Below are 14,853 nucleotides of genomic sequence, written 5' to 3' on the forward strand. Positions count from 1 at the left end.
CATCCCATGAAGCACCATGGGCCTTTATACATTGGTACATTCGGCAAGTGCTTTTGGTGCAGTGCACAGGTGACGCAAGCACATCGACTCATTGCTTCATTCGAATGCGCAGAAAAAGGTGCTGTGCTCCACCCACTGCTACGAAAACTACCCGTTTTGAATCGGAAACCAAAAGGAAGAGGAAGAGGCGGCTTCCCTCCAGTTTCCTCGAATTAGGCACTTTGACTTGCGGCTGCAATAGCTGCTGATGCCTTCAGATTGTGCAGGGAAGTATGAGTTTACACACTGTACCATGTCCACATTCAACTGAGTTTTCACATGGTACCATGTCCACATTCACCTGAGTTTTCACATGGTACCATGTCTACATTCACCTGAGTTTTCACATGGTACCATGTCCACATTCAACTGAGTTTTCACATGGTACCATGTCTACATTCAACTGAGTTTTCACATGGTACCATGTCTACATTCACCTGAGTTTTCACATGGTACCATGTCTACATTCACCTGAGTTTTCACATGGTACCATGTCCACATTCACCTGAGGTTTCACACTGTACCATGTCTACATTCACCTGAGTTTTCACATGGTACCATGTCCACATTCACCTGAGTTTTCACATGGTACCATGTCTACATTCACCTGAGTTTTCACATGGTACCATGTCCACATTCACCTGAGTTTTCACATGGTACCATGTCCACATTCACCTGAGTTTTCACATGGTACCATGTCCACATTCACCTGAGTTTTCACACTGTACCATGTCTACATTCACCTGAGTTTTCACATGGTACCATGTCTACATTAACCTGAGTTTTCACATGGTACCATGTCCACATTCACCTGAGTTTTCACATGGTACCATGTCCACATTCACCTGAGTTTTCACATGGTACCATGTCCACATTCACCTGAGTTTTCACATGGTACCATGTCCACATTCACCTGAGTTTTCACACTGTACCATGTCCACATTCACTTGAGTTTTCACATGGTACCATGTCCACATTCAACTGAGTTTTCACACTGTACCATGTCTACATTCACCTGAGTTTTCACATGGTACCATGTCCACATTCACCTGAGTTTTCACATGGTACCATGTCCACATTCACCTGAGTTTTCACACTGTACCATGTCTACATTCACCTGAGTTTTCACATGGTACCATGTCCACATTCACCTGAGTTTTCACATGGTACCATGTCCACATTCACCTGAGTTTTCACATGGTACCATGTCTACATTCACCTGAGTTTTCACATGGTACCATGTCCACATTCACCTGAGTTTTCACATGGTACCATGTCCACATTCACCCGAGTTTTCACATGGTACCATGTCCACATTCACCTGAGTTTTCACATGGTACCATGTCCACATTCACCTGAGTTTTCACATGGTACCATGTCCACATTCACCTGAGTTTTCACATGGTACCATGTCTACATTCACCTGAGTTTTCACATGGTACCATGTCCACATTCACCTGAGTTTTCACATGGTACCATGTCTACATTCACCTGAGTTTTCACATGGTACCATGTCCACATTCACCTGAGTTTTCACATGGTACCATGTCTACATTCACCTGAGTTTTCACATGGTACCATGTCCACATTCACCTGAGTTTTCACATGGTACCATGTCTACATTCACCTGAGTTTTCACATGGTACCATGTCCACATTCACCTGAGTTTTCACATGGTACCATGTCCACATTCACCTGAGTTTTCACATGGTACCATGTCTACATTCACCTGAGTTTTCACATGGTACCATGTCCACATTCACCTGAGTTTTCACATGGTACCATGTCCACATTCACCTGAGTTTTCACATGGTACCATGTCTACATTCACCTGAGTTTTCACATGGTACCATGTCCACATTCACCTGAGTTTTCACATGGTACCATGTCCACATTCACCTGAGTTTTCACATGGTACCATGTCTACATTCACCTGAGTTTTCACATGTACCATGTCCACATTCACCTGAGTTTTCACATGGTACCATGTCTACATTCACCCTAGATACCACAAATTTACTTTTTCCCCTTTGTCATGGGGTCACAATTTGTTACCAGGTGTATTAGGGGAGAAATCTCACGTTGTCAGGTGTGGTCATATATATATATATATATATATATATATATATATATATATATATATATATATATATATGGATAAGGAATGTCACCAATCATTCGGATCGAAAAGCACGTCACTCTGCATCAACCTTCTGCTTCTTAACGCTCGTCATTACGTCAATCTCGGGCAATTTGTGTAAAAAAGAATTCACTTATTTCAACACTTTATATCTCAAACCGTTCAGACTTTCTATACAAAATGATTCTTATTCGTACTCGATTTGATCTCAAAGTACAAGGTAAACGCGATGTAAACTGGCAACACGATGCGCTATTAAGCTACAGAGCATGCGTGTCGTTGCAAAGTTAGTCCTTCCTGCTCACTTCTTGCCAATTGACTGAGGTTATTGCTTGTAGTGGTGAATGTACAACTTATGAGGATTAAAGAAGTTATAACATTTCTTGGGAAATACATTTTGTGTTATTTTGTGTGTGTGTGTGTATTTTGTCTGTCCCACCATGAAACACGGAAACACTCCTCGGAGGAAAAAGATTGTAGAGTAAAAGTTGCTTTATATCATTCCAAACCTACGGGAAAATTAAAAAAATTTCAATCGGAGAAAGAAAAAAAAAATTGAGCCCAGGTGGTGTATAGGACCCAGTGTGCTGCCCCATCCGCTCCAGAAAAAAAAAACGTTTTTTTTTTTTCTTTGCTGTTAATAAATATACATCCTCCCATTTTTGAATTTTTTTCAAGCAGCACAATAATACGACTTTTTCCTTTTATGAATATTGTGGTATTTTTTACCATGGGTTTCTGCTTGTGAATTTTTTGAGAGCCTGGTGTTGGCTTAGCGGTTAGGGTGCCGGCTTGGGATCCTAGGATCCTGGGTTCGAATCCCGGCCGATCGCTGAGTTAGCACCAGGGGGGTTGACTCAGCCTGTCATCCTTCCGAGGTCGGCAAATTGAGTACCAGCTCACTGGTAATTCCCTGTGTGTCGCAAGAGGCGACCAACGGGGTTGGTGGCAGAAAGGGCATCCGGCCATAAAACATTGCTTCAAAGAGGGGACCATGGTGCCAAAAAAAGGCCAACCGCTGCTCTGTGGGGAAAAATGGCCTCTAAAGATGGTTCTTTCATTGTGAATTATTTGAAATGCTTTATTTTGACTTTCTACATTATAGCACTGCAGATCAGATCGCTGTAACTCAAGATAACCATGGACAGCCCGTTAACATGAGGGATATTATTAAATGCCGAACATTAGTTATCGACCGCACGAGCTCCACAATTGTAGATGAGCAGATTCTCCAATTTTGTCACATTTGGTGATAGTAACTCGTATCGTTTCAATATCACAATCTGCTTTGGGATTTACAATCAACAGGTGCAGTCTACCTTTTGTGGTTCATATTGTGATTTCTCAGGTAGGCCTATATCATGGCAATAAGGTCAGTTATTCTCTACGAATTGCAAACAAAAGGAGGATACAAGCATGCCATTTCCTACCTGCGGTGTCCCACAGGCTCATAGAGACTCTCTTCCTGCCAATATTCAGTTCTCGTTCGTACTTCTCAAATACCGAAGGTGTATAATCCTGTGGAAAGTCACATAGCAGGTGTCAAAGATCACAGATAGATGAACCATTCTGGATCCATCAAAATGATACTCCATGCTGTGAGGTTATTGGTTGTCTCCATAACAGCATGGAGATTTGGATGGAAGGTCCAAACGATATGGTCCAAATGTCTTGGTACTCACAGCAAACGTATAACATTCTGTGTTGTGTTACAGGTACGCGAATATGGTGGATGCGTGCGAGTACACTGTGAGCAGTATGATTATCGGAGTTCTTCGGCAAAGCACTTCTTGACACAATTTCACCAATAATTACCCAGACAAATTCCCAGAAATCCATAAAAATACAGTTCAGACAAGTCAAAACATGTTTCTCAGATACTGTTGTAGTCGCTCAACTCGGACCACTTGCCTGTTCCGAATCCCGACGGACCGTGTAATAGCGGTTGTGCCCGCCAACTGACTTGGGCACTTCAACCAGGGTCTTGGGTGCCTTGTTACCATGCTCAGTTAGAACGCCCAAGCCAGTCAGGTGAGATGCTGGGAATACCTGTGTCTGTTTCCCAGATTAGTGACCTCAGCAGTGGTTGTTAGGATGCAGGTTCGATACAGCATTCTATATGAACAACGACGTATTTCCTGATATATAGGCTTTTCCCTCACGCTTATGCTAACATATGCACTATGGGAAATAACTATCGTTATACTATGCAAAGGTACCACCCGGAAGCCATTCTCAGAACAATAATTTTGCAATTTCTTGCAATTTCTAAATTATTAATTAAAAAGCATCAAAAAGTATTGTTATGTTTGTGGGAGGTAGGGAAGAAATACCATAGTGGAGTTAGGATTGTATGGGTTTTAGCATGGACACGACAAAGAAGAACCCTTTATATAGGCAAGAGTGGGAGAGAGTGACTCCATGGTCGGTAAGTGGACCGGTTTGAATGCCACAAAATGTCTCGTCAAACAAACAAGGTTGGTGGTCGTTATGTGTAAAAGGGGTTTGTGTTTTTGTGTTTGCATGAGGAAAGTTGAGTTATGTTTGGAAGTGTGAATGTGAACCATCACATGTACGCAGGCCATGGCAGCGTAGGAACACCAAAACAACCTTTTTGCACGACAGTGTTTGAGAATTTAATGGCAATGGGGGAGGAAATGACGAGATTTTGTGGGTGGGGAAGGTGTGTGTGTCTGCAGGAATGGATCAAGCTCTGGAGGAGCGGTGACTGCGCCCCCCTTACCCCCCGTGGTAATTTGTCCCTGGCAGCCGGTGGTGTCTGGAATTGGAAACCCGTCGGAGGGGGGTCTGGTTGGGTGACCAGCAGGTACGGAGACCCCTGGTGACCCAAAAGAGGCTATGGGAGCCTGAGGCTGAGAGCCTGGATGTTGCGGAGACCCTCCCCAGCAGGACGTACAGCGAAGTAGCTGTTTGGATGTCAGGGGCCGATAGTTGAAGGGAGGGGGGGGGGGGGAGAATTCGTAAGTCGAATACTTGCTTTTGGACTGCAGGCACCACAGTCTGAAGCACCCCCACCATCTTGGGTTGTACGGTTCCTCCCCATTTCTTAGTTGAGGATCACACATGTTTGTAACCAATGATATGCCATGGTCTCGCAGGGTTGAATGAATGATTGATTATTGGGTTTATATGTGCGAGTGTGGGCGAAGGTCCATCGAGCCATGTCACTAACCTGTACCACAAGGACAGGGCCCGCGGAAATTTGGGTAATGTAAATTGGGAAGGCTCCGCAGGTAACGTTGGTCATTGTGGCATCCACCAGGGAACATGGTCTTTAGAAGGGGGTTGTATAAATGTTCTTGACATTTTTGGTTAAGGTTTTGTTGGTAAGGTAGATTTTTGTGTTCTGACATTTTCTACCCACCCCAGGAGTTAGGAGCAAGAAAACAAGTTTTGTAAATATTTGAATGGTTGGTTTAAGGGGCGTAGAACAGTAAGGAGAACAGGTAAGTAGCCCTCCTAATTTATTTCGTCGGCTAATTAGGTACGAGTCGGTAAGTGTTTAGGCTGGAACGGTGATGCCTGCAGTGAACCTTGCAGGAGCTACAGTTCCAAGGGGGAGGGGGCTGTGTTACGTTTGTGGGGGGGGGGGGGGGGGGATGGGAAGAAATATCATAGTGGAGTTAGGATCGTATAGGTTTTAGCATGGACCATGGACACGAAGAAGAACAACCCTTGATGTAGTAAGCAGGGAACCTGTGAGCTTAAGGTTGTTCATGTGTCACCACACGGAGGGTGGTGTTTGTGTTAAGTTAGATAGGGCTTAAGGATAATCCCCAGTATGTAATTGCCTCCTGTGATTTTTCCCTTCTGTTTTTTTACAAGTAAAAAGGCCATAAAAGTCCTCGTTCACCAACAACAACAATAACAACAACGGCCATTAAACCGACATTGCCGACGGAAAGCTGAACATTCCCAAACGACTGCTAGACTCCGCCTCTAAGGGATCGTGACGATAGGCCATGCCCTGAAGTTCGCTGTTGGTTGAGAGCATATGGAACAATATAATGGGGGCACGGGGATTGGTTGGGGAGTGACGTCAGCGAGGGAAAAAGGAGGCTGCGTCCCTCCCTCTCGCGCTCTCTGGTGCTGGTTTCGTGGTGGGCGGTCACGGTTTCTCGTGTGTGCTTGAAGGGAACTGTTCGGAGCCCAGAAAACCTTGCAGCGTTGGAGCCAAGGGTGTTGTTTGACTCGGTGCTCTTCGAGGGCGTGAAGGACCAGTTTGTGCTGGCTGGGCCGGGATCGAGCGGGGGGGACGTTTGGCTGCCTAATGCACGGCTCGGTGTGCTGGCGCACTTGTGGGTAAAATTAAATAAAACTCACGGGGAAAATACCAGTGTGGCATGGTGGTTTCAGAAATTTTGATTTAGAACTATAAAAGTGTAAATAAATATGTTTGCTTAAAGAGCAAACCCGAGGCAGCGACCCTCCTCTGACCCCCCCCCCCCCCCCTTTCGATGCCCCTGGGTGGGCCCATCATGGAGACTGGGCAACGTTCCCCTATATGTGTTGGTGGACCAATCATGGGGACTGGGCAACGTTTCCATATATGTGTTGGTGGACCAATCATGGGGACTGGGCAACGTTTCCATATATGTGTTGGTGGACCAATCATGGGGACTGGGCAACGTTCCCCTATATGTGTTGGTGGACCAATCATGGGGACTGGGCAACGTTCCCCTATATGTGTTTGAGCCTGGGAATGCTGGGAAACACAATTTGCATTGTATTTGGATTTTCCCCTACAAATGTCACAAACATGAGGTGACCTGTTCACATTCCACGTGAACAATCACCAGCCTCGGTTCTCATAGTCAATATAATGCAAACCGACAGGTTTATACTGAGCGCAATTGCGACAAACGAACGTCATTCATTCAGAAGGAATCACAAATATCTTTCTGACGAGTTAGACACAGGTGTATCAACCACACCCCAATCAACCTTTCAAAGGTCTACTGGTCAAGCCAGGAAAGTTTGCTCGGTCAAGTGGAAAACGTGGTATTAAATTCAAATTAAACCGTCAGATGACGTCACTTTTTACAGTTAAAACAAATTTTTGCCATCGATTTCCTACACGTGGAAGCTCATGGAAGATGCCAGTTTAATTATTATATAAAGAGTGGTCCATATGTCTTGTTACCAGCTGCTTCCTTATAACATCGTTCACATTTATGTTGAGTTTGGTATGTTATACAGGGTGGTCCATATGTCTTGTTACCAGCTGCTTCCTTATAACATCCTTTACATTTATGTTCTTGAAGTTGGTTTGTGTTGTGAACAAAACAATTACACCAATGTCCTCTTACATGAATTACAAGGACATTAAAAGACAAATCAATACATTATATGACATTGAACCCTGAATTCACCAGCATCGTGAGCCAAGTGCTCATATGGGAGTGCTCCATAAAAAAAAGTTATTTTTCACCCATCCATTCTTCATGGTCTGACTCACCTCGGGAAAGGTTCCTTTGGCGAACACCGTAATCAGGGAAGTCTTCCCGCAGGCTCCATCGCCCACGATCACGAGCTTCACCTGCTCAGAATTCGCCGAGTCCTGTTGCTGTCCGACCAGGTTGTTCGCCAGCATCACATCCAGGGAGATTATGGAGACGGAGACAAGATAGCGCCACGCAGGAATAAATGGGCAAATAACTTCACTACAATCACCTTTTCCCGACACTTTGAATACACCCCGCCTATTTACCTAGACTCCGCCCACTGTCGAAATTCCACCGCCAATCATCCTCACCACGCCTCTTTACAGAGGCCACGCCCGTTTAGCGCTCGCTTTTTTTTATTATCAACGAGTGGGCCCGTTGGTCCGTTATCCCAAATTTTCATTGGTCTTCACTGCCTTGTAGCATACCTGCCTGCTGGATTCGGGGAGTGATTGGGGGGGGGGGTGCTTTTGGGTCCCCAGGGACTTTTGGGTCATCTGGATCCTCGAGGACTTTTGTGGTTTCTGTGTCTTTTGGTTCCCCGGGGACTTTTGGGTATTCTGGGTCTTTTGGTTCCTATATGGCTTTTGGGTGTTATAGGTCTTTTGGGTGTTGTCGGTCATTTGGGTCCTCGGGGTCTTTTGGGTTTTCGGTGTCTTTAGGGTCCTCGGAGACTTTTGGGTATTTTGGGTGCTCGGGGAGCTTTGGGTCTTTAAGGGTCTTTGGGGTCTTCAACGGTCGAAGGGGTCTCAGCAGTAAGCAGTCCAAAGGGTTAAAAGGTACATTTTAAAACGATATAATTAATTAATAGACACAAAAAGTATGACACACACACACACACACACACACACACACACACACACACACACACACACACACACACACACACACACACACACACACACACCTCATCCATTTATAGTAGATTACAGAAATTGATTTCATTTGTAGTAGATTACAGAAATTTATTTCATTTATAGTAGATTTCAGTTGAAGAATATCGGGTGAAACCAGGTTCCCGATTTTAGGATTTTCAAAATCCCATTTTTAAAATTGCACTAAAATGTTTTTTTTTGTTTTTTTTTGTATACAGGATCGAGGCCCGTGTAAGAGCTAACATTTATCACACACCCACACAAAAAAAAAAATCAAACAGACACAAAACATAATAAGGGTAGAGGTAGACAAGATGGGGAGAGAAGGGGAAGCACACAAACACAACATTTGAGAGCAGGGACATTGGGAGATCAGTGGGAGGGCTTGGGGGGAGGAGGAGTGGGAAGGGGGGGAGGGGTGGGAGAAGTATAAAACAAGGACACTGCAAGGACTTCCAGGAAGGAAGTTGGTATTTCAAAAAAGTGAATCTGGGGTGAAATTAGCGGGGGTAGAAAAGATCAAGGTTTTGGATGGGGGAAGATAAGAGATGGTGGTGAACAGCTGTTTTAAAGACCTGGAGGGAGGAGTGGGATTGAACAGAGTGAGGGAATTTGTTCCAGGGCGGGAGAAAAGAGGAATGAAGGAGTGAAGGTGAGCAGAGAGTCTTGATTTTGGCAGTTTAACCATAAAAGGGTTGCAGGCAGATCTTGTGCGACCTGTAGGAATATTTGGGGGACAGAGTCCAGAGAGAGAGAGCTGGGGAAGCATGGCCGGAGAGGAGTCGGTAGAAGACAGAAAGCCCACCAACCTGCCTGCGGTGAGTAAGTGAAAGGTCCTCGGAGTTGGCTTCATCACGGGTGATTCCAATGATTCTGCAAGCTATGGTTTCAACAGTGTGAAGCCGAGCTAGGTGTGAGGCAGGAGCACCGGCCCAGAGGGGAGAACAGTATTCCATTGAGCTGCGGATGAAAGCCTTGTATGTGGTGAGGAGCTCAGGTGTGCCAAGTGTTACGTGGTCCCCTCGGTGACTACCTGGTCTCGGTGACCCCCGGACCGTGAGAGGAACTTCGCCAGAAAGTAGTATTATATATGCGCTTTCGCAATGCAATCCCTATGAATTCCACCCAAGAGAAACTGATGTTCAATGATATATTTCAAGGGTAAGGATATCATACAATTTCAATGATACAATCACGGATATATTCCCCGAGCAATCAACAACAAACAACCATCAACAATTCCCAATCCACAATCAATTCCCTATATGATTAAGATGGCCATCTTATATATGTGTGTCCCCGTTGGTACTCACGACCCCCTTTTGGTCTCGGTCCCGCACAATGTCTCTGGGCCCCTCCTGACCAAGATGATGGTCGGCGTCGCCGCACTCGGGCGGTTGAACGAACCCCGGGTGGACGTTTTTCCACCGGGCAGGTATCGTACCAGGCACCACGGCTGCAGCCCCTCGTGGCCACGCGAAGCGGGTACGGTAAAGCAAGCCAAAAGCCCCACGCCGCTTGCAACGCGTGTTAGGCCCCAACGTGCGACCCGTACGCGTCTTTTTAGACGGTGTCGCGAACGGTGCCAGATGCTGGGTCGGTGCACGGCCACACGACAGTTTGACGTCCACCGGGCAGGTATCCGTCCCGGTAACTCCTCTCGCCAGACGGGCTCGGGAACGCCGCTTTTCCACACGGCTCAATATCAATCCCACCTTTCGTCGGAGCGGGGCGAGGAAGAAAAATCCTCGTCGCTTTTCTTCCTCGTGTCTTTTCCTCTTCCGTTTCCGGCCTCTTTTTCAGAAGGGCTCCTGACCCTCCAACCACAACAACCCTTAATCTACTACACATGGATAAGCAAAGACCTGAATGGTAATTCACATACATTCACATAAATATGTAACACTCCCCCCCTTCAAGAAAGAAAGTTTGAACCCAGCGAAAACTTTCTTTGCCGGCCAATTTGGAGAAACCAACCAGATAACTCAACCCCCCCACATTATCAGTTCCCCCCGGGCACAGTTATCACTTAAAAATAAAGCAACCAAAATTTCACCACAACCCCCCCCCCAGAGTACTCACTCTGGACTAAGCACCAGCAACGACATTGTCCCTGCCCTTTACATGTTCAATTTCCCGTTGGACTCCTGCCAAGCCAAACTCCATCTCATGACCCTCTGACTTTGACCGTCAGTTTCTTGTGAATGAAGGTTAAGGGGTTGATCAAAGATCCAAAGTTAAGCAACTCGATAGCACTTTTTCCGGGAGGCCAAGCCGAGTATTCACTACATGGATGCCTTTAGGAACGTGGAGTTCACGGTTAGTCCATGCAGGAAAGTTCTCTACATGGGCGCCTTGAGGAACGTGGAGTTCACGGTTAGTCCGTGCATGAAAGTTCACTACATGGACGCCTTTAGGAACGGCGTTCACGGTTAATCCGTGTAGGAATCTTGGCTCGGCGGCTCCGCCGCATTCAGTGCTTCAACTTCTCAGAACTTCCCTAATAATTATGGTGGGACCACTTGTCCCTGTAGTCCCATGAATAGCGGTCTCCTTCTCGGCCACTACTTTGACAATCCTTCCTTCGGGAGCTGCCGTAACTCAGGGAGCCTCCATAATAATATTGATTGCGGCCACCACCAAAACTACCGCCCAGTTGTCCTCTCCTGTAGACCTCTCGACGCCTACGAAATGCCTTCCCTACTGTTATGGTCCGACCCTCCAAATCCTTGCCATTCCAATTCTTCTCTGCCTCTCTGGCGTCTTTTGTGCTGGCAAACGTGACAAAGCCGAACCCTCTTGACTGTTGCGTTGCCCTGTCTCTTACCAACCGCACTTCCACCAGCGGCCCATATCTGTTGAAGACAGAGGTCAGAACTTCTTCCTCTGTTTTGAAGTTCAGTCCCCCTACAAATAACTTGGCACTTTTGTCGCTATCCCGAGCTGGTGTGGTGTTATTTTCCCTGCTGGGCTCTTTACCAACCCTCAGGTCACCATAAACTTGACCCCCGGCCAAATCATTCCCGATAACCACAGAGACACCCTCTACAGGAAGCGTGGCTTGTAAACCGACGGTGACCGGTCCTGACACCAAATCGGACTCCAAATGGATGACCTGAAGTGGAGCACTAACACCGCCCCCAATCCCCTGTAAACGAACACTATCCCCCGTTGCCGTCTCCTCGGACCATGGCAAAATGCCTTCAAGCATTAAAGATTGATGTGCCCCTGTGTCCCTCAATATCCTAACCGGTCTCCGGTTAGTCGAGGCTCCATCCCGTGACACAAACCCCTCTGAAATAAATGGTTGGTAACCCTTTTGATGGCGATTTCTCACAATGGCCATTGCATTTGGAGTCGTAATAGTCGGACTCCGCTCTGGGTCTTCCCTTTTCATGCGGTAACAACTGGACATCAAGTGTCCCGGTTTCTTGCAAAAAGCGCAAGTAGGCCCGGAGGAAAAACTTGTGGTCTGCCTCGGGCCCCCCGAACTATAAGTTTGTCTTGGGCCCGCATCCCTCTGATTTCGAACAGGTGGGGTATCCGCGTTGTCCCCATAATCCTCTCGAGGCCGCCGCCATGTATGGTCGTTCTCCGCACCTGCTGTTCCCCACCTCCCCTGCGGAGATCCAGGCGAGGAGTTAGGTTCGCGGACCCCTATTCGGTGGGTTAAGGCATAATCATCTGCCATGGTGGCTGCGTCCCACAACTTTGGTACTTTCTTTTCCTGCAGGTACACTTTGATGTCCTCGTGGACACACTGCTGAAATTCCTCCACCAGGATCAAGTCACGCAATGTTTCGAAGTCTTTCCCGACTCCTTTTGACTCACACCACCGATCAAACATGTTTTCTTTCACTCTGGCAAATTCCACATGGGTCTCACTCTCCCTCTTCCTGGCATTCCTGAATTTTTGCCTGTAAGCTTCCGGAACCAACTCATAGGCTTTGAGGATGTGCTTCTTCAGTACCTCATAATCTGCACATTGGTCCATTGGTAGTGCCGAATAAATCTCTTGAGCTTTTCCCACCAGCACACTTTGCACGAGTATGGTCCAGGCCTCCTCCGGCCAGTTTAATTGTCGAGCCACTTTCTCAAAGTGTGGAAAAAATTTCGCGACTTCCTTTTCACTGAACGGTGGAACCAGCCTCACATGTCTGCCCACATCCCAGGTTTTCTGGTTAGGTGTCGACCCCGTCAGCAAGGGTTGTGCCTCTCCCCGTTCTCTCATTAACTCCAGCTCCTTGAATTTAATTTCTTGCTGAAGCTCCATGTCACGTTCCTTTAATTCCCTTTCTGCTTTTCTCTCCTCTGCTTCGAGTTCCCTTGCAGCTCTCCTCTCCTCTGCTTGTTTCTCTTCTCTCCTCTCTTCTGCTTTCCTTTCTTCTTCTTTTAACCTTTCCTGGAGTTCTCGTTCCACTCTACTTTCCTCTGCTTGTTTCTCTTCTCTCCTCGCTTCTGCTTTCCTTTCTTCTTCTTTTAACCTTTCCTGGAGTTCTCGTTCCACTCTCCTTTCCTCTGCTTGTTTCTCTTCTCTCCTCTCTTCTGCTTTCCTTTCTTCTTCTTTTAACCTTTCCTGGAGTTCTCGTTCCACTCTCCTTTCCTCTGCTTGTTTCTCTTCTCTCCTCTCTTCTGCTTTCCTTTCCTCTTCTGATCTTTCCTTTTCTGCTTTCCTTTCTTCTTCTGCTCTTTCCTTTTCTGCTTTCCTTTCTTCTTCTGCTCTTTCCTTTTCTGCTTTCCTTTCTTCTTCTTTGATCCGTTCCTGGCTCCGTAATTGCAACTCCAGTTTCCGGAGCTCAACGTCTTCTGGTTCTTCGGGTAGCCACTCCCAGGCTAACTCGTCCCATGTTCCTAATCCCACCATAGATTGTATCACCGTGGCCTGCAACTCTGCCTTCCTCAAATTAGTTCGGACCTCCAAGTTAAAATGTTTGGCCAATTTCAAGAGGTCCGACTTTAGTAACGCTCGGAACTGTGCCTCACTCGGTGTTACCGCAAAGTTCTGTGCCACAAACGCCATGGTGACTATCGTTAACACCTGTTAACCTTCACCCAAGACTTTACCCCAATTTCCCCAAAAACTTTCCAATTACTACTTAATTAATAAATTTTAATTAATAAAAATATTATTTTATTATTTTATACAATTTTAGATCCCGGACGTAGACCCAATTGCGAATCCGCAAATCGTAATTTGGACGAGCCCCCAATTCTGTTACGTGGTCCCCTCGGTGACTACCTGGTCTCGGTGACCCCCGGACCGTGAGAGGAACTTCGCCAGAAAGTAGTATTATATATGCGCTTTCGCAACGCAATCCCTATGAATTCCACCCAAGAGAAACTGATGTTCAATGATATATTTCAAGGGTAAGGATATTGTTGCGAATATGGAATTTGGCCTCCATATCCGCTTGTAAATATTCCCCTATTTTCTCCAATACTCCCCAACTTTCCCCAATCCCCCATTCCCTAGTCCCATTGCATGTAAATAACAATCAGTAGAGCCGACCTTCCCCTTATTCCCCCATTAAATGTCGTGCCCAGGTCCACCGCACCACACGTAGACAACTTTCGGACATCTTCCTAGTTATTCTTATTCTATGTCAGTTAAGGCCTCGTCTCCATTAATTATGACTCTTCGTTGCACCAGAATGTGATTATATGGCATCAGTAGTGAGTTTAGGACCTTTCCCATACCTCCTTCCATCTTCTTCCCCAACAATTACAACAACAACAGAGGAGATGGCGGCGGAGCGGGGGAGGATGCGTCCTCACACCGGCTCGATTAGCTCCAGACCATGCGCTCCACGGGGTTACCACGAAGGGGCTCCTTGTCAGCTCCTCGTCAAGGGCGGAGCCTGGTAAACCCCCCGCACGCACCCAATGAGAAGCAACGTGCCGATTCCACGAGGCGGAGCTAACGAGCCGAGGGCGTGTCACTCCCCGCCGGATATACGCGGCCCCGCGCCGGATGTGACGTCAGATGCGCCCCGAGCTGGAGAAAGAAGGACCTGCGAGCGCTGAGAGAGAAAGGCCCGCCTGTGAAAGAACGTCCCCTCCGAGCGCTGTGAAACCTCCCGCATCTCTGGACCGGACCGGGTCGATTCTAACCTTTGAGCACAGGTGCACCTGGAGCCATCGACAACCGCTTTCCTGCCATCAACCCCCGTGTGAGTCAGCTTTGTCCCGTTTATCTGTCGTCTGTTGGGAATAATATAAGATTGTGTCTAAGTGCCTGTCTTCCTATGATGTACCTCTCGTCCTTGTAATCTAACCTTTCCGTACGAATATAATCTCCGGAGGTCTTGAGAATTGAAACATTGGTGTCGTATTG

General features: G+C 46.7%; 2 protein-coding genes across 4 annotated transcripts in view; one reads left to right on the forward strand and one right to left on the reverse strand.

Annotated features, from left to right (window-relative positions):
* RHOF (ras homolog family member F, filopodia associated) overlaps positions 1 to 7,889 on the reverse strand; it is a 36,352-nt gene extending 28,463 nt beyond the window's left edge. Inside the window, exons 1-2 of the mRNA XM_068136256.2 lie at positions 7,659 to 7,889; positions 3,610 to 3,697 (exon numbers count right to left, since the gene is read on the reverse strand). Coding sequence (XP_067992357.1) covers positions 3,610 to 3,697; positions 7,659 to 7,793 — 223 coding nt within the window. The 5' untranslated portion in view covers positions 7,794 to 7,889. The remainder of the gene's footprint in view (positions 1 to 3,609; positions 3,698 to 7,658) is intronic.
* Positions 1 to 14,853, forward strand: part of LOC137439958 (sodium/hydrogen exchanger 2-like) — a 141,954-nt gene that overhangs the window by 13,045 nt on the left and 114,056 nt on the right. The gene's annotated exons all lie outside the window — the stretch shown is intronic.

This window comes from Myxine glutinosa, chromosome 14, assembly GCF_964187855.1.
Source record: "Myxine glutinosa chromosome 14, kmMyxGlut1.1, whole genome shotgun sequence".
Lineage (NCBI taxonomy): Eukaryota > Metazoa > Chordata > Myxini > Myxiniformes > Myxinidae > Myxine > Myxine glutinosa.